The sequence below is a fragment of the Giraffa tippelskirchi genome, chromosome 7 (assembly GCF_054371585.1).
Source record: "Giraffa tippelskirchi isolate mGirTip1 chromosome 7, T2T-mGirTip1v1.2.pri, whole genome shotgun sequence".
NCBI classification, from domain to species: Eukaryota; Metazoa; Chordata; class Mammalia; order Artiodactyla; family Giraffidae; genus Giraffa; species Giraffa tippelskirchi.
This window is the reverse complement of record NC_137281.1, coordinates 78,203,833-78,224,145: the sequence shown is the minus strand read 5'-3', so window position 1 is coordinate 78,224,145 and position 20,313 is coordinate 78,203,833. Positions and strand designations below refer to the sequence as shown.

Sequence of the window (20,313 nt, the reverse complement as noted above, 5' to 3'; positions counted from 1 at the left end):
CATGGACTAGAGAAAGAGATTTAGGGACTTCAGTTCAGTTCAATTCAATCGCTCAGTCATGTCTGACTGTTTGCAACCCCGTGGACTGCAGCAGGCTGGCCTCCCTGTCCATCACCAACTCCCAGAGTTTACTCAAACTCAGGTCCATCGAGTCATTGATGCCATCCAACCATCTCATCCTCTGTTGTCCCCTTCTCCTCCTGCCTTCAATCTTTCCCAGCATCAGGGTCTTTTCAAATGAGTCAGTTCTTCGCATCAGGTGGCCAAAGTATTGGCATTTCAGCTTCAGCATCAGTCCTTCCAATGAATATTCAGGACTGATTTCCTTTAGGATGGACTGGTTGGATCTCCTTGCAGTCCGAGGGACTCTCAAGAGTTTTCTCCAGCACCACAGTTCAAAAGTATCAATTCTTTGGCGCTCAGCTTTCTTTATAGTCCAACTCTCACATCCACACGTGAGTACTGGAAAAACCATAGCTTTGACTGGACGGACCTTTGTTGGCAAAGTAATGTCTCTGCTTTTTAATATGCTGTCTAGGTTGGTCATAGCTTTTCTTCCAAGGAGTAAACGTGTTTTAATTTCATGGCTACAGTCACCATCTGCAGTGATTTTGGAGCCCCCCCAAAAATAAAATCTGTCACTGTTTCCATTGTTTCCTCATCTATTTGCCATGAAGTGATGAGACCAGATGCTATGATCTTACTTTTCTCAATGTTGAGTTTTAAGCCACCTTTTTCACTCTCCTCTTTCACTTTCATCAAGAGGCTCTTTAGTTTTTTAGCTCTTTAGTTCTTTCTTCGCAGTTAGGGACTTAAGTGCTCATAAACAGCTTTTATCCACATCTGTTTCAGTCACTTCTACTTCTCAGTTACGGTGGTACTTGGTTCTCTTGGTTCCTGAACCTTTTGAAGATTCTGAAATATTTATCAAGTTGGTTCTCAGTCTTCCTCACTACTAGCTTGGGATTCGTCACATTGTGTTGATGATCCCTAAGACCACCCTCAGCCTGAGTGATTTGCTAATAGGACTTACATACCATGGTTACATTTTGCTGCAAGGATAGGGTAAAATCAGTAAAGGTTTCAAGATACATGGCATAAGGTCCAGAGGAAACCAGGCACAAGCTTCCAAGAGTTCTGAGGAGAGTCAGAGGATATGCTTAATTCCTTCCTTAATGAGTTGTGACAACACATGTGAAATGTTATTTACCAGAGAAGCTCATGAGAAACTCAGTGCCAAAGTTTTTTTATTGGGGCTTGGTTATATAAACACTCTCTGCCCGCCCAACCCCAAAATTCCAGACTCCCATAGGGAAAGCGAGTTTTGAGTATAAAGCATATTGTTTGTACAAACAGCCTGGGGAAAATGAAATACCTTTCTCATTTAGGGAATGGTGAAAATCTTCCCCCAAATCCCAAGTTCCCAATGCCAACCAAGGACCAGCCTTACAAGCGGGTAAGGATAACAGTCTCAGGGATACTATGTTAACTCTTTTCTGCATGTATATCCATCTACTTTATAGCTTCTAACACTTTATTTATCATTTCCCATTCTACTCACACTTATAGGTTTATCTATTTTAAGCAAATCCCTTTAGTACTGTCTTAGTGGAGTTTCAGGAGAAGGCAATGGCACCCCACTCCAGTACTCTTGCCTGGAAAATCCCATGGACAGAGGAGCCTGGTAGGCTACAGTCCATGGGGTCGCTAAGAGTCGGACACGACTAAGCGACTTCACTTTCACTTTTCCCTTTCATGCACTGGAGAAGGAAATGGCAACCCACTCCAGTATTCTGGCCTGGAGAATTCCATGGACTGTATGGGGTTGCAAAGAGTCAGACACAACCGAGCAACTTTCAGTTTCTAGTTACCATGGGAAAGAGATTATATTCACCACAGTTTATTTTTGCACCAATTTCAAAGTTTATATAGGTATGTTCTCCAATAAAGTTTATATTTCAAATCAACAAATGAAGGAAAATTGACAAAAAGAAATTCTATAGAAAAGCACACATTCTATAGGTATTTCAGTATCTACTATTTCTAAGCACCATTGTTCTACATGCCCCGGGAGACAGTAAATGATACACATTTCCACTGTAACTCTTTCTCAAATATTGAGATACCTACCTGTGTTAACTAAACTCATTAATGCTCCTTGACTTCAGACTATACTACAAATTTACAGTCATAAAAACAGTGTAGTACTGGCACAAAAACAGGCTCATAGATCAATGGAACAGAATAAAGAGCCCAGAAATAAACCCACACTATTATGGTTGATTAATCTAGGACAAAAGAGACAAGAATATACAATGGGAAAAAGACAGACTTCAATAAGAGGTGTGGGAAACTGAGTGGCTACATGTAGAAGAATGAAATTAGAATATATACAAAAATATATACCATATACAAAAATAAACTCAAAATTAATTAAAGATCAGAAGCCATAATCTCCTAGAGGAAAACATAGGCAGAACACTCTTTGAGAAGTATCACAGTAATATTTTTTTAGATCTGTCTCCTAAGGCAAAGGAAACAAAAGCCACAACAAACAGATGGAACCCAACCAAACATAAAAGCTTTTGCATAGCAAAGGAAAACATCAACAAAACAAAAAGACAGCGTATTGAATGACAGAAAATGTTTGCAGATAAGACAAATAAGGGGTTAATATCCAGAACATATAAACAGCTCGTTCAACTCAACATCAAAAGAACAAACAACCTGATTTTAAAAATGAGCTGAAGACCTGAGTAGACATTTTTCCAAGAAAGATATATAGATGGCTAACAGGCACATGAAAATATACTCAACATCACTAATCAGAGAAATATAAAACCAAAACCACATTGAATATTAACCTCACACTTGTCAGCATGGCTATCATCAATCAAAAAGAGCACAAATAACCTGTTGGTGAGGATGTGGAGAAAAGAGAGCTCTTGTATACTGTTGGTGGGAATGTAAATTGGTACAGCTGCTGTAGAAAACAGAATGGAGGTTTCTCAAAAACCTAAAGGTAGAGCTATACCATATGATGCAGCAGTTCTACTTCTGGGAATATATCTGAAGAAAGAGAAAGAACAGACTAATTCAAAAAGATACATGCATCTCAGTGTTCATAGCAACATCATTTATAATAGCCAAAATATGGAAATAACTTTAATGTCCATAGAGAAATAAATGAAGATGTATACATATAAATGGAAATTCAGCCATGAAAAATGAAAATTTTCCATTTACAGCAACATGGATGGACTCAGAAGATATTACGCATAGTAAAATAAGTCAGACAAAGACAAATACTGTATATTATCACTTATATATGGAATCTGAAAAATAAATGAATGACTATAACAAAACAAAAACAGACTCACAGATATAGAGAAAAAACTAGTGGTTACCAGGGAGAAAGAGAAGATGAGAGGGGCAAGATAGGGGTAGAGGTTAAGAAGTATGTATACAGTATGTAAACTACAGGGATATACTGTATAACACAAGGACTATAGCAAATACTTCATAATAGTTTTAAATGGAGTATAATTTACTAAAAAAATTTAAATTTCTATGTTGTACACCTAAAACTAATATTATAAATCAGGGCTTCCCACGTGGCAGGTAAAGAATCTGCCTGCCAGTGCAGGAGACACAGGAAACTGGGTTTGATCCCTGGATCAGGAAGATCCCCTGGAGGAGGAAATGGCAACCCACTCCAATATTCTTGCCTGGAGAATTCCATGGACAGAGGAGTCTGGTGGGCTATAGTCTTTGGGGTTGCAAAGAGTCAGACACAACTGATTATAAATCAACTATACTTCAATTTCCTAACGTCTGATTAAAAATAAAATGGCCCATTTATTCAGTTTTTCTGATACTAAGAAAGACCTGAAAAGATATGGCCCCTCTGACCATTAATTGTCATTGGCGAATCATGTAGATATATGTTATTTACCATCATAAACTTCTGGAAATCTACATAAAGTAAATGTTTACTGTGTTTCATGAACTGTCCTTCACTGTCTTAACATCTTAATAAATCATAATTGCTTGACATTTTGTGATATTAATTTTTTACCTAGCATCATGTCCTGTTAGCTATATTCTATAAAATACTTGGAATCTACTAATATCAGGTCATCATTTTTAATCTTATTATAATCTAAATGTGATCAAAGTACCTGGTTGTGTTTATATAATGCGTTGTAACATTTGCAAATCTGGGAGGACTGCTGACCTTTAATTTTTTTCCTTATTCAGCTCCACTCCCTCTCATACCCATTATTTATCCCATTCCACGACCTTTTGAATTACACTTTGTACTCTGTCCCCATTCTCTTCTTCATTTGAACCTTTTAGATGCCTTCACTGAAATCTAGCTTTTTCCAGACTTGTGGGAAGAATAATCAGCCTATTTTATGTTTCCCAATACTACTTACTAATGTTATACCATCATCATCGCTCTTAAACACATGCCATCTGATTAGATCATCATTTGCTATCATAATAACTTCTGCTTCCATGGATGAATCATTAGTTTCCTTCTCCTAGCCTGGTCTCTTGTTATATAGATCTTTTTCAAAGCCCATATTGATAACCCATCCAATGTCTCTCACTTCAGTGGCTTCTCAGAACTCTAAAACCTTCCATTTCTATTTGAGCTGCTCAGTAGCATGATCATGTCTTGGATCAGTTCTTGAAAATTAAGCAATTCTTTTCAACCAGTTTCTTCTCTTCCCCTTATACATCTTGAATTCATCCCTTTATATGTTTTTTAGGTGGCTCAGATGGTAAAGCGTCTGCCTACAATGCGGGAGACCTGGGTTCAATCCCTGGGCCAGGAAGATCCCCTGGAGAAGGAAATGGCAACCCACTCCAGTACTCTTGCCTGGAAAATCCCATGGCCGGAGGGGCCTGGCAGGCTACAGTCCATGGGGTGGCAAAGAGTCTGACATGACTGAGCGACTTCACTTTCACTTTCACTTTACACTCATCCTAACCTTTACTCATTTTACCCTTTTTGTTTTCCCCACTCCATTAGCTTCTGTCTGATGTGATTTGCATTTAGTACCTGGCCTGTCTACTATTTCTCTTCTCTTGACTATGTTGTGCCCTTGTGGTTCACTTAGTTCCACATGTCACAGTTCTAAATTATTACTTGAAAAGTACAATGTAGTTATCCTAACTTTTTAATGGCATCCATTTTTTTCCTGTTAGATTGTTTCAGTTTTAAAATTAAGAACCCTTTCTGACCACATCCACTGTCAACTGCCTAACTTTAACTGGACCTCTCTGTTTCTGAAAATAATCTTTTATAGTCCTCTACTCATGTGTTCCAAATGTTTCCCATATTCCAAGTGCTTAATCTAACATCCCTTCTCAGGATATGACCTTGCCTCCTACTTTACTTAAAAAAAAAAATTAGAATCCATCTGCCAAATTCCCTCATCCATTTTCTCTATATCAAAATTACTACATTCAAATTTCTTATTTTAACACAGTGGTTTGTAGATTATTTTACATTTTCTGTACAGATCTCCAAGGTTTTACTCAGCTATCTTTTCTTCTCTCTTATCTCAAAAGTATGTTTTCCTTTTAAGGGCTGACCTGCCTCACCTAGAGCCTTCTTTAACAATTGAGCTCTCCTTTCCTTTCTCCCACTCTCCTCCATTTACCATTTCACCCTCTCTAGTTCGTTTCTGATCAACAGGTCATTGAATCAGAAATTATGAATGTCTGAGATTTTGTTCTATTTGAAAGCTTATAGGTTAGCCTCCCACAGTTTTATAGACATGTACCAATAGAAAGCAGAAGACCCATAGGTCAGAGGAAAAGGCCATTTATTGCTCATGGGAAAAAAACAAGAAGCAACCAAAGTAGTGTTTTGAACCAATTCCCCAAGCCCAGTTCCCATAAGACAACCAGTTAGGGCCAGATGTTACCTGTGTGTGCAGCAAGGTGTGTTATAGGAGAGATAACCCCAAATGAAGAAGACAGGCAGACCTTGTCTTTATTCTGAAATGTAAGCAAATCTTCACCAAGGAGGGAGATGAAAATTTTACTCCCCTGGAATGTCTTCAGGGAGAGAGATGTTCTCTATTATACCAGTCAGGAGACAGATCTTCCCTCTGCCACTGGGATAGACACCATTTCTAGTTTTCAGGGATGTTCACTGTGCAAATCCCTTGCATAGCAGAAACCCAGGACCATGCAGAAACATGCAATATTACAATACACGACTTCTGGTAAAAAAAAAATTCCCAGGTTTCTCTTATCTCCTATCTTAAAAAGTATATCATATAGTCTGTGCTCACTGCCTTTGTTATCTTACTTCCTTGCTTTTTTTTTTCTGCAGTTCCACTGAAAACTATTCTCTTCAAGTTATCCCAGTCAAATGTTCATTTCTTAATTATTCTTGACTTTTTGCAGAATTGAACAAAGGCTATACTTTCTTCCTTTTACCTCTAAACTACTCCACTGCTTTCTATGACTAGCTTGATTCTTAAGGCTCTCTCCCTTGCTCATCTCTCTTTTCTACACTTTTTGTGCTTTTTCACTTTTTCTGTAAAATGTGAACATATCACAGGTTGATTTCTCATTCTACATTTGTTTTCCCAAGTATCTTCTACTTTGAGTTGCAGCTATCACCTCTATAGGTGGTTATGATTTATTTCTCATATTCCAAAACTCACCTGTATCTCTGTTTCTGCCTATATGTAATAAATTAAAACTAAAAATCCATTACATAATCTGACTTTTAAAATTTTTTGTCAGTAGGACTTTCATTCTAATAATCCTTTAGATTCAAAACTTGAGAATGAGGAAGAGTAGACTCCCTGGTGGCTCATACGGTTAAGAATCTGGCTGCAATGCAGGAGATTAAGGTTCGATCCCTGGGTTGGGAAGATCGCCTGGAAAAGGGAATGGCAACCCACTCCAGTATTCTTGCCTGGAGAATACCATGGACAGAGGAGCCTGGACTGAGTTACTAACGCTTGCAGTTTGCTCAAATGCAACCACCTTAACTGAAATTCTTTTTGACATTCTGATCCATTGTCTATACTGACACCTAATAAATTACTCAAGCATAAAAACATACAGTTTGTGAGAATTAAGGTCTAATCCTTTTACATTTTTATACAAGTCTTCCATTATTGGACGACTGCGTTTCCCTTCAGTTTCTACTTGTGCCATATTTCTAATACTCACACCACAACAACATACCAAAGTACTTGCTTTGACCTAAATTCACTGCTCACTTATTCAAACATTTTCTGAACCTACTATGAACCAGGTACTATGCTGGGCACTGGGACTATAAATATGAGTGAGTTACAGTCTCTCTCAAGAGGGGGATAAAAATGTGAATAAATGCCATAGAGTGTGATTTGTAATGCAAGGATACAGAGTGGTTTCCTTCTTCCTAAGGCACTTAAGGTGAAACAAAGAATGACACTCGAGTAAGGTGTTGAAGGATAAATTAGAATTTGTTATATGACCATCAAACCACATTTCAGGTAAAGTAAAAACATGGACAAAGGCATGGAGATGTGAAATTAAACCCCTTATTTGAAAGTTGTAAATAATTCAGAATAAGCAGACCATAAGATTGAAGACAGGGATAAAAGGATACAATGATGGGAAGGTGGAGCTAGGTGATAGAAGACCTTTGCTGTATCAAAGGAGTGTGGGCTTTTTCCTGGAATAGTATGATCATTGTTTTTAAATAAAGTGTTCCAAATAGTAATAATTTATTCAGGCAAGAATGATTGATAGATGCTAAAACTAGTGCATGAAAGTTTGAAGAATAAAAGATATTTACTAGAAGTTAAATATCTCAGGAAGCTGCTGTATAACACAGGAAGCCCAGCCTGGTGCTCTGTGACCACCTAGAGTGGCAGAATGAGGGGAAGAGAAGAGAGACTCAAGAGGGGGCAAATATATATATGATTATGACTGATTCCCGTTGTTGTACTACAGAAACCAACACAACATTGTAAAGCAGTTTTCCTCCAATTAAAAATAGACATAATAATAAAAAAAAGAATCTAAATATTTCTCCACATGATACTCATTACAGTGAGAAAATAGTGACTTAAACAGTGGAGAAACCTGGTGGATACCATCTTAACTAATGATCAAAGTTATCATCACAGTAATGGGGCAAATCAGCATCTTGAGCCTCATAATATAACGCACTAGAAGAATGCAGTGCCATCATTTCTGTGGTTTTCCTACCAAAATACATATTCTGAATCTAATCATGAGGAACTATCTGATAAACCCAGTGAGAAGCATTCTACAGAATCACTGGTCTGAACTCTTTAAAACTGAATATCATAAAAGACAAAGGGAAAAAATAACAATTAAGAAATTAAGTATACAATAAACCTATGTGCAATGTATAATCTTGGATTCCCTCCCCTACCCTGTAAATGGCACTTTGGGGAGCAAATGGCAAAATCTGAATAAGGTCTGCAGACTAAATAATGATACTTTAGCAATATCGATTTTATTATTTTTATAAGTGTATTGGTTATATAAGAGAATTTCCTTTATGAAGGAAGTATTATATACACTGAAATATTTAAAGGTAAAGGGGCATTGCATATGCAACTTACTCTTAAATGATTTAAGTCTTATATAATTTGGATGTGAGAGTTGGACCATGAAGAAGGCTGAGCACTGAAAAATTGATACTTTCGAATTGTGGTGCTAGAGAAGACTCTTGAGATTCCCTTGGACAGCAAGATCAAACCAGTCAATCCTAAAGGAAATGAAATCCTGAATATTCATTGGAAGGACTGATGCTGAAGCTGAAGCTCCAATACTTTGGTCATATGGTGTGAAGAAACAATTCACTGGAAAAGACCCTGATGCTGGGAAAGATTGAGGGCAGGAGGAGAAGGAGGCGGCAGAGGATGAGATGGTTAGATGGCATCACCAAATCAATGGACTTGAGTTTGAACAAACTCTGAGAGATAGTGAAGGATAAGGAAGCCTGGAGTGCTACAGCCCATGGGTCACAAAGATTTGAACATGACTTAGTGACTGAGCAACAACAAAACATATTCATGTATAGAATTATTCACAATATCCAAGCAATATTATCCACAGTATCCACAGAAGCATTATTCACAATATCCAAGAGGCAGAAGCTACTCAGGTGTCCATCAGTGGGTGAATGTATAAACAAAATATAGTATATACGTAAATGGAATATTATTCAGGCTTAAAAAGGAGGATAATTCTGACACATGCTCATGTGTGATGTACATGGATAAACCTTGAAGACATTGTGCTGAGTGAAATAAGCCAGTCACAAGAAGACAAATATTGTATAATTTTTTTATATGAGATACCTGGAGTAGCCAAATTCATAGAGACAGAGATTAGAATGGTGATTGCCAGAGACTAGAGGGGAGAGGAACAGGGAGATATTGTTAGATGGATACAGAGTTTCAATTCAGGAGGATGAAGAAATCCCAGAGGTGGATGATGATGGTGATGGTTGCATAACAGTGTGAAAGTACTCAATGCAACTGAAATGTACATTTAGAAATGGTTAAGTTGTAGTTTTATGTTATATATATTTTAGTACAATTTTTTTTCTTTTTTAAAATTTATTTTAATTGGAGGCTAATTAGTTTACAATATTGTAGTGGTTTTTGCCATACATTGACATGAATCAGCCATGGGTGTACATGTATTCCCCATCCTGAACCCCCCTCCCACCTCCCTCCACATCCCATCCCTCTGGGTCATCCCGGTGCACCAGCCCTGAGCACCCTGTCTCATGCATCAAACCTGGACTGGCGATCTGTTTCACGTATGATAATATACATGTTTCAATGCTGTTCTCTCACATCATCCCACCCTCGCCTTCTCCCACAGAGTCCAAAAAATAGATCACACCCTGGGCCATAAATCTAGCCTTGGTAAATTCAAAAAAATTGAAATCATTCCAATCATCTTTTCTGACCACAATGCAGTAAGATTAGATGTCAATTACAGGAAAACTATTAAAAATTCCAACATATGGAGGCTAAACAACATGCTTCTGAATAACCAACATATCATAGAAGAAATCAAAAAAGAAATCAAAATATGCATAGAAACGAATGAAAATGAAAACATAACAACCCAAAGCCTATGGGACACTGTAAAAGCAGTGCTAAGGGGAAGGTTCATAGCAATACAGGCTTACCTCAAGAAACAAGAAAAAAGTCAAATAAATAACCTAACTCTACACCTAAAGCATTTAGTACAATTTTGAATAAAAATAAAACATGTAGAGAGGTGAGAATAAAGGGAAAATGGCAAAATGTCCAGTTATGTTCTAAAGATATAGACGGAGTTAAGAATGGAAGCAGAGAGACCAATTAAAAGGCTGTAGTAATAATTCAGTATAGTATTAGTGACAAAGAAAACAGATGCATCTGAGAATGATTTAGTGGTACAATTTAGAAATTAATAAGGTGATATTTTAGAATCCTTTATCACATCTAGCTTCTGGTAGATGGTGGCACTGTTAACCAAAATATAATAGATATAAGTAAACTCTCAAGTGGCTCTTTGCTTGAGCATTTACCTAATACTCATTTATCCATCATAACTTGACTCGAATGTGGCTTCCAAAGCCCTCCCTGACTCTTTACAGGCTTTCCTGATAGCTCAGTTGGTAAAGAATCCACCTGCAATGCAGGAGACCCCTGTTCAATTCCTGAGTCGGGAAGATCCCCTGGAGAAGGGATAGGCTACCCACCCCAATATTCTTGGGCTTCTCTTGTGACTCAGCTGGTAAAGAATCCTCCTGCAACACAGGAGACCTGCGTTCGATCCCTGGGTTGAGAAGATCCCCTGGAGAAAGGAAAGGCTACCCACTCCAGTATTCTGGCCTGGAGAATTCCATGGACTGCATAGTCCATGGGGTCACAAAGAGTTAGACTCGACTGAATGACTTTCACTTTCACTGACTCTTTACACAATCTCTTCTCTTTCACCTTACCTCTCACCATTTCCTGGACTGAATTAGTCTTTCTCCCTTCTTAGATGTTGTGACAGTATCTTTTGCATTGCTATCACCATGTTTCAAAATAGTTGGTTTATCTCTTTCTTCCATACACTGAGCTCCTTGAGGGCAGAAACAGTTACTAGGTTTATGAATCCATGGTACCTTTCATAGTGTGTGCTCAGTAATTGTTTGAATGAAATCAGTAAGTTATTAAAAGACTTACACTAGGTTTCTTTATAATGTTCTGTACTTGCCTCTTTCTAGATTCCCCCACCCCAACCCCACTCCCAACCCCACTCAAAGTTCTTATCTATTTCAATAGTCTTGTAACTATTCTTTCTATGTTTATTTATTTATTTTGGCTGAGCCTTGTGGACATATGCGATCTGAGTTCCCCAAGCAGGGATTGAACCTGTGCCCCCTGCAGTTGATGTGCAGAGTCTTAACTACTGGACTGCCAGGGAAGTCCCCAGTCTTTCTACTTTTAGCCTGTAGTTTCTCTGTGGTTGCGTGAACATTGATGCCAGATTAATGAAGTATTTTGGAGTGCTTACATGAAAACCTTCATTATCTTCTCACTATATAAAAAGTAAAGTCCAAATTCACCAGTCAGGAATTTAGACCTTCCACCCATGTTCTCAGAAGTTACCATGTTTATTTCAAATTCTCCTTATCTACCTGCTTATCTTGATTCATCAAGTATTTGAGGACCTGCCTTTTGCAAGACTTTATGAAAGAAGTAAGTTTACTAAATATGATATATGTTCATCTTTGTGTTCATTTTTTGGACCTTTGTTTCCTTAAATGACTTCATTTCATCTTAAGGGGAAATAATATTTGGAGAACACTCAGCCATGTTCATATTTAAGCAAGTTGTTCTGTCTTAAGATAAGTTTAAAATAGGTTACAAGCCATCCAGCACAATGTTTGGCTCAAAATAAAAGTTCAATAAATGCATAAACTGAATTATTTCAGTTTAAAAATTTAAAGATAGAAATTTAAGTTTAAAATTATAGCAAAGAGTGCTCGCTTTGGCAGCACATATGCTAAAAAAATTATACCAGAGAAAGTTATTAATTTATTGTATTAAGCTTTTGGAAACCTGCCTGTTTTTGCTTCAGTGGTTCAACTGTTAACATTAGAGTTTTACTTGCTATTATTATTTGTTGTATCACTTTGAAACACATATTCAAAGCAAATTTAAGAATATTACACATGTTTTCAAAACTTTTTTTCTATACTCTCTTCATAGGTTATATGTAAAGTCAGATGTGCAGCTGAACTTGACAAACACAAGTAAGTTTCATGAGTAGCGTGTGTAAATTATTTTACAGTGCACTTCCCAAGGTAGAAGGGCTTGGTAGTTGAGGGTGCTTTAGCAGTTTTGTAGAAGATCATGTATTTAGATTAGTTCATAGAAAGTGAACTGAGTAATCTGGTCTTCCCCCTTCAGCAGTATTGCTGCTGCATACCTTTTTTGGGGCTCTGCCACTGTCCCACTTCAGATGTCAGATGTAGTTTCATAGGGTCCACAAATTCTCGAGATAGATTATACTCTCATAATCAAACAGATTATGCTGTTTGGCGTGAGAATGTATAGTGTCATTCCATGAAATAAGTAATATTTCTGTACTGATTCACCTCAAAAATGAGATTGCTAAACTGGGGAGTCAGGAGCCTTGGGTTTCAGACCAATTCTATAAACTTGCCAGCAATGCAACTTATCTAACCTCTTGATGCTTTTTTTCTTAAACTACTATAATTCCCTGGATGGATGAATAATTTCAAGGTTCATTTTAGGTTTAAAGCTATATAATTATTGTTTTTATTATTTAACCTGAGAGAATATTAAGATCAAAATTTCTCAAACTAGAATCCTTGTATTTTGCATGTATACTTAATAAAGATTGCTTGTTACAGATTACACATTGCCTTCCATTTTCCTTGTGTAAATTACTTACAAAGGCAAACAATGTTTTATGATTCCCATTATTGAAAGTGACCCAAAGTAGAGGCTACTAGAATAGCAAATAAATTTCTGGATCATGTTAATTTGGAGTATAAATGTATTTGAATTGAGTTACTTTCCAGCTACTTGATACAGAGAGCCACACCTTACCTGAAGAGTTTTTATGAGGTGGTCTAATTTTTTCTTAAGGGGAAGTAGTTAAGCATTCTACTTTGGGAGTAATTCTGTATGCATAATAAGTATGCCACTTTATAAGAAGATGAGATATTGATGGGTGTATGAAACTCTACGTATATTGTCCCTATGTTCCTCTTTAGTCTTGTTTGAGTTAAATGTTTGCTATAATCATACATTCATAAAGGGGAGAATTGTTTAAAACATATTTCCCTTACCTTCTAAAGTTAATATTAGTGATCAATTTAAATTTATATATGGTATATTAATTTTCCAAGCAAATTTTAGAAGCCTGCTAATTCTTAGAATGGAAAGGTCAGTGAAAATGTGCTCAGCAGTTACAAAATGAAAAATTCAGGATTACTTTAATTAGTTAAGATTACTCTTCCTGATAGAGGCAACTGAATTCAAGTCCACATGAGATTATTTTTAAATTCATGGTTTAAAATCTGATGCCATTTTTAAATGGCTTAGTTACTAATATCATAATTGCAAAAATATCCTAAGTAACTGTGTGTAATTATTAAATTTGTATTTAATGAAATTACAAACAGTTTAAATTGAAGGAATTATTGTACTTAAAGTAACACACTAATTCAGTATTAAGTTTAGTTTCTCATTAGTTTTATAAAAATCTAATAAATTCATTTTTTCTTTCAGAATTCTGTTGCATTTGGGCTTTATATTGGCAAGCCTTCTCTTTTTAGTGGTGAACTTGACTTGCGCAATGTTAGTCCATGGAGATGTCCCAGAAAATCAGTTGAAATGGACTGTGTTTGTTCGAGCATTAATTAATGATAGTCTGTTTATTCTTTGTGCCATCTCTTTAGTTAGTTACATATGCAAAATTACAAAAATGTCATCAGCAAATGTCTACCTCGAATCAAAGGTAAGTGTATTTCTTGAATTTATACTTGACAGTCTAACTTAAAATCCTCATCTTATGAACCATATTTTAATGGAAATTTTATAGTTCTTTAAAAACCATTCTGAATATCAGGTACATTTTTGAGCATGAAAGAATGATCACAAGAAATTAAAAAGTATTCAAAACTTAGTGCTCACTAAACAATGGTTTTTTAAACAAAGACACTTATCTTGAGCATATTGTATTTTCTATGACTTATATCCTCTGCATTGGAGACTATAATTAAACTACATAAGCCAGAATGTACACAAATGTGTCAAAAATAGTCTAATATTCAAGGCCATACTAACAACTTAGGTTTCATCAGTAAGGGTGGCAGTATTGCCATTAAACAGATTTACCACTTATGTCTATATGCATTTGGGTTAGCAATGTCAAGATGTCATACTGGTATAGTGTTGTTTATTTGTATAAAGTTTTAGAAAATGTTACTTCATTCCATAATATGAAGTCCCTCTGGTATTTGAAACAGCTAGTCATGTAACTGAATTTATAAATGCCTTGCTTCTCCCTTTCCATGTACTTTTGGGTCAGGAAACAAAAGCTAATGTTAACCTGTTAACAGAGAACCATGAATGTTTCTGCTGTTGCTGATTGACAGTGTGGTTGAGTGGTGAATCAGTATCATAGTGTATGTGTGGCACTGGGTTTGGGGTATATGTGTATGGATATTGGGGTGGGGGTTATACGTACATATGAGCTTGCTTTAATTTGGCATCATTGCCTATTCACTGACAATAAGCAAGATAGTTTCTTAAACAGTTCTCTGAAATATTTTTTAGACTTCTATATTATTATTACCCTTAATATAATCCTACTAAAGTAAAGTACTATAACTAAATGCATGGAAATCATCTTGTCCCTTAAGTTTAGGTAAAGATTTTAATTTTATTTTTTAAACTTATATCAATAGAAATAGAAATATAGAAACAAAAATAGAAATAGAGGAGATAAAGAGAGAGAGAGAGACATAGACAGACTTACTTTCAAACCCATTAATCTTGCCTGGAAAATTATTTTATTCAACTTCTAACAGTTTACTTCCTAAAAGTCAAATATTTTAGTTAATTCTGGCTTCCATGTAAGTGTTAAGAAGAATACAACCACTGTTGTTGTGGTGCATAATCTTTTGATGTAGCAACAGCATCTTTTCATAGTGTGACAACACCAGGATAAATTCCTTACCTCTTTTGTCTAGTGATAAAACATAAATAAATGAGGCTGAATTTGAAGGCTTATTTTCTAAATACTTAGAAACTTTTTAAGTTTGGTTTTGCTCACTGTGATATACAGAATTCTCTGGATGTAGTTAAGTTACCAATGTGAGGAGGGAAGTTAATCTGATAATTCCTCCAGAATTATTTTAAATACCTTCCCATCACTATCATATGAGAGATATTCACTTAAATTTAAAAAGTGCATGGATTCAGAATTCTCTCAGAACACTGCAGAGAAACATGTTCCGATACATACCTATAAAGGTAAATATAATATGAGATAGTAAACTATTTGTATTATACTGTTCTGTAGTTCTTGGTTTTCCTAATTAAGTTTATTCAAATAGTACATCATCTTGCTTTCACATTTTCTTTGTAAAATCTCTAGACTCATTTTTATTTTTTGACTTCTATAACAATATATAGTAATGGCCATTTCTTTATTCAATCAGCAAATGTTTGTTAAGCATCTGTCTCCTCCACTTTCAAACTGACCTTGTTTCTTGCTATCCCTAAGAGAGTTTCCTTAAAGTTCAGACTTTGGTCTTCTGTTTTTCTCTTTATTCTTCTTCCTTCTTCTACATATTCGGTGATAGTGAGACCCTCCATGATTTGTCTCAGTCTTACCAACCTTATTTCTAAGTAGTACAGGTATGCTTCTCTGTCTCTATACCCTTAGGCTGTTTCATCTTCCCGAAATGTCTTTCCGCTCCCAGTGCTCTATTCCTGTTTGTCCTTATCTTACCCAACTTTAAGGCATAATTTTAATGTTTCTCCTTTTTATGACCTTAGTTTTGTCCCTTCTTCTTCATCTCCAAAATAAAATTTAGAAATAACTTTCTGTTTGAATTCTCTTAATTTTATTCTTTTAGCTAGTAGATCAGTGCTGTGACTTGGTTCTTTGTCAAAGTAGCAATTCTGACTTGCTTTTTAAATATTCATTATTATGAATTTGTATAGTTTATTTCTTCTCTTTCAGTTTCTGGTTTTCTTACATATGTAAGGTTGTTACTTTGTTCCATATCTATGTTCTTATATAGATACTTAATTTATTATTTTAAATTAAACTAATAAAGGCATTTAGAGCAATATGTTTTCTCAAGTACTGCCTTGGCAGCTTTCCATAATATCATTACAGTATATTATAGCAACATCTTTTGGATTTCAGCCATGTATTAAATACTACATATTTACACATTGGTGTGAATTGGATATTGTCTCTACATATAGATAGATACTATTCTACTTTCACTTTGGTGAAAAGTCTAAAATTCAGATATATATTCTCTTTGGGCTCCCTAACTTCCACAGGAAGTTATCCGTTTTACCCTCTACATGATTGTCCATGCATATGACCCTGACCTCCTGAACAATGTAGAATTTCTGTATTCCAGGTTCTTGTCGGAGAAAATAAGCTATTAGTTGTTAAACTCAAAAGCTTAATTGCCAGAAACATTACCTGAAGGATATAGTCTGTCCATTTCCCCATCTATTCCATATCTATCCTCTGCCCAGTCCAGTTCATTATAGAGTTGTATTCTGAGACTGCATTATACCCTGGATAGAATTGTCTTTCCTGACATATACTGGCACATCATGCTTTGGTCTACATCAGGAAATGTGTAAGAAATTTCTTGTGAGAAACATTTGTCTTAAAGTCTTATTGTATTATGTTGTTGTTCCCTAGGAAAGATCTTTTTCTCCAGTTCAGTACCAAGAAAAATATTATTAAATTCTTTTCCATGGCTACTGTGTTGTTCAGAGGCAAATCTGTGGCTCATCTTTATATCAATCACAGGTGATCTTACGATACCCAGTTTTGTTTTGGGTCTACGTCTTGTTTCATTTCACATTCTTACCCCATCCCCACATCTTACCCCATCCCCACACATTCCTATATTTATTTTTTATTCTGTGTGTATCTCTGTAACTACTTCAAATTATCTTTTGCAATGAGAGTGATATAAATCTTAAAATGTGGTTGGATATACTTTGAGATATGTTTATATCTCTTTTTCATATATGTTGATTTTTTAATTAATTTGAAATGAACTTAGTGAGAGACAGTGTATCATAGTGATTAAGAGCTAAAAAAAAAAACAAAAAACCCTGAGATCAGAGAGATAAGGATATAAATAAATCCTGTCTCTCCTGTTCATTGGCTGTATGACCAATTGAGCAGTTGGACAAGTAATGAAACTGTGCAGATTGTTCAGATTGGGATTTGCACCCATGGTCTTGATATCATACAGCTGGTCTCAGCCCTTAATGAAGCTCAGATTCTTGATGTCTCATCAAAGAAAGAATTCAGTGAGAGACAAAGTGATAGGTAAGAAGTGGATTTATTTAGAGAGAAACACATTCTACAGATGGAGTGTGGGCCATCTCAGAAGGCAAGAGCCCCTGAAATATGGGATGGTTAGTTTTTATGTATTGGGTAATTTCATAGGCTAATGAGTGTGAGGATTTTCCCAAGTATTTTGAGGAAGGGACAGAGATTTCCAGGAATTGGGACTACTGTCAGCCTTTTGGTTTTTGATGGTCCAGCTTGAAATTGTCATGGCACTGGTGGGTGTGTCACTTAGCTTTTGCTAATGTGTTATGATGGGCATATAACGAGGTCCACTGGAAGTCAGATCTTCTGCCACATTGGACCTAGTTGGTTCTAACTAGTTTTTGTCATGTCCTATGGCTATATCATTCTTTTAAAAGTTGTTCCCTGCCACCTCCCCTCCTGTTTCAGTAACAGCATCTGTTAATGGTCACTCTCCTGGTCTGTAAAATAAAAATAATGATAATGTTGATCTCACAGGTTGTTTGAGGATAAGAGTAGTACCTACCTTATAATGTTGTTATAAAATTAAATTAAAATGCATATAAAGTGTTTAGTATAATTCCTAGCACTTAGGAGGCCTTATAAATGTTAACTATTATGATCCTAATGTATACAAAAGGATGGTAATGTAGCTTCAAAAAGTTCTTGAATACCTAAAATTGTTGGCAAAATGTATCTGGAGCCAGGTCCTCTATATATAATCAAATTCTCCAAAGGAACAGTGAAAAAGATAAGAATTACTGGAGAATAGGATTTCTCTTTTAAATATTTTAATTTTGACTCTATTTATATTCCATTCTGCACAGATTTTTTAAGGGTTGAAGTCTCCGACATTTCATCTAATAATTGAGTCATTTGTCTTAGAAATTTTTGGAACATGTATTGTTGAAAGTATATAATGACCTTTTTTATTTGTTTTTTAATTTTTTTCCTAATATTATTTTTAAACTTTTTGTGTATTGCTGACATTTCAAGTGTATCTCATTAACTTTAGATAAAATGTTTCTTTTTTACAAACTTTTTATAGGGTAAACAAATATATTTATTAATATGATCATTTGTCAGTATTAGTCCTTTTCTCCAATTAAGTTTTTTAAATTGCTCTTTGCTTTGTCTTTCTTTGTTTGTTTTCTGTGGTATATTTGAATTTATTTACTTTTAATTGGAATTATAATATAACTTTTAACATTAAAATACATACAACAAAATTATTTTTATTCTAATATTAATTTCCATTTTAGGAAAAATAAGCATATTTATAAGAACATAGGAAACATGTTATTTTTAATGGATAAAATAGTGGCACAAAAAAGGTTTCAAATTAATTAATTTAAAAGCTCAACTTTGTACTCACCTTATCTTTGAGTGGTCTTTCATACAGATAATCCCAACTTGCCATTATAGGAAGGAACCAAAATAATGGCAAGTTGGGATTATCTGTATGAAAGACCACTCAAAGTTAGGGTGAGTACAAAGGTTGAGCTTTTAGCCTTACATCTCTGATCAAGGACATGTACAATTTTATATCTGGATAAGAGTGTAAAACAAATCATTGTCTGACTCAAGGTTAGCTTGTCTTCCTGCCTAGTTAGATGTTTGCAAATAATGCATTTTCTCTCTCTCTCTCCTGAATGTCTAACAGTTTTAATTACTATGCAAACCTTTCTGTCCCATGTTCATTCAACTCTTGATCCATATTAATTACTGTATTGGGATGGAAGGCATCATCAGCATCTTGCAGAGACACGGTAACATTCAACTAAAGTCTATTTTTGATCATTCGTGGAGACCAGCTGATCCTATAAGACTAAAGAAGTAGTTGATGATTACCTCGGCCACATTAAAGTAATAGGCTAAAATACCATTAATGTCTGTCATCCACCACCCTGAAATATAACTTCACCAGAATTTGTTGAGGATGATGATTAAAAAAAAAAAAAACCAGAGGCTGCATTATCCTCTATAATAGATACAATTGCTACCTTCCCAGTATTCTGATTTCTCTCTTGAGTCACTGGAATTTTTTTCATTCATCTTAAGCTGTGGTGCTTCTTTAATTTACTGCCTTTATTATTCCAGTTCTTATACTGCAAGTCTTATTTCCTATTCTGTTGCTGAACCAATCCACCACACACTTGTCCCATTTGAAAAATCCCTGCTTACAACCCTGGGTTTATATCTTTTATCTCTTCCTAAGCTCAAGTACCTTTCCTTTATACTTCTAAATTCTTCTACTAGACCAGCCAGCATTTTCAGAATTTTTTTATTTTTCCATGGACATAAAGTACATCAACTTAAAGCTATCTTATCTGTAACCGTAGAGTCATTGGAGCCAGAGATCTAATTTCATTGTGTCTTAGCACCATGAAACGATGTTAAAAACTGTTTAGGCCTTATAATTATCAAAATACATTTTAAATTTACTAATTGAGATTACTTTGTTTTCTTATTTTTGATGCTTAGTTTGGCATTCTAATTTCAAAATGGAAATAGCATTTGTGAGATGGATTCAGAAACATGTGCAGGGTTCTACTTCTGCTATTGGCCAAGTAGCTTCTGTTGGACTCAACCTTCTGCAGAAAGCAAAGATAAATTCTGGAAAAAATATAAAAAACACTGACAACACTGGAGAGCAGCCTCTTAGAAGAAGGAACCGACACTGCATGAGTTTCCTGT

The 20,313-nt window shown here is 35.5% G+C and overlaps 1 protein-coding gene across 1 annotated transcript in view; it reads left to right on the top strand.

Annotated features, from left to right (window-relative positions):
• GPR137C (G protein-coupled receptor 137C) overlaps window positions 1-20,313 on the top strand; it is a 59,373-nt gene that overhangs the window by 21,843 nt on the left and 17,217 nt on the right. Inside the window, exons 3-4 of the mRNA XM_081506078.1 lie at window positions 12,267-12,310; window positions 13,818-14,046. Coding sequence (XP_081362204.1) covers window positions 12,267-12,310; window positions 13,818-14,046 — 273 coding nt within the window. The remainder of the gene's footprint in view (window positions 1-12,266; window positions 12,311-13,817; window positions 14,047-20,313) is intronic.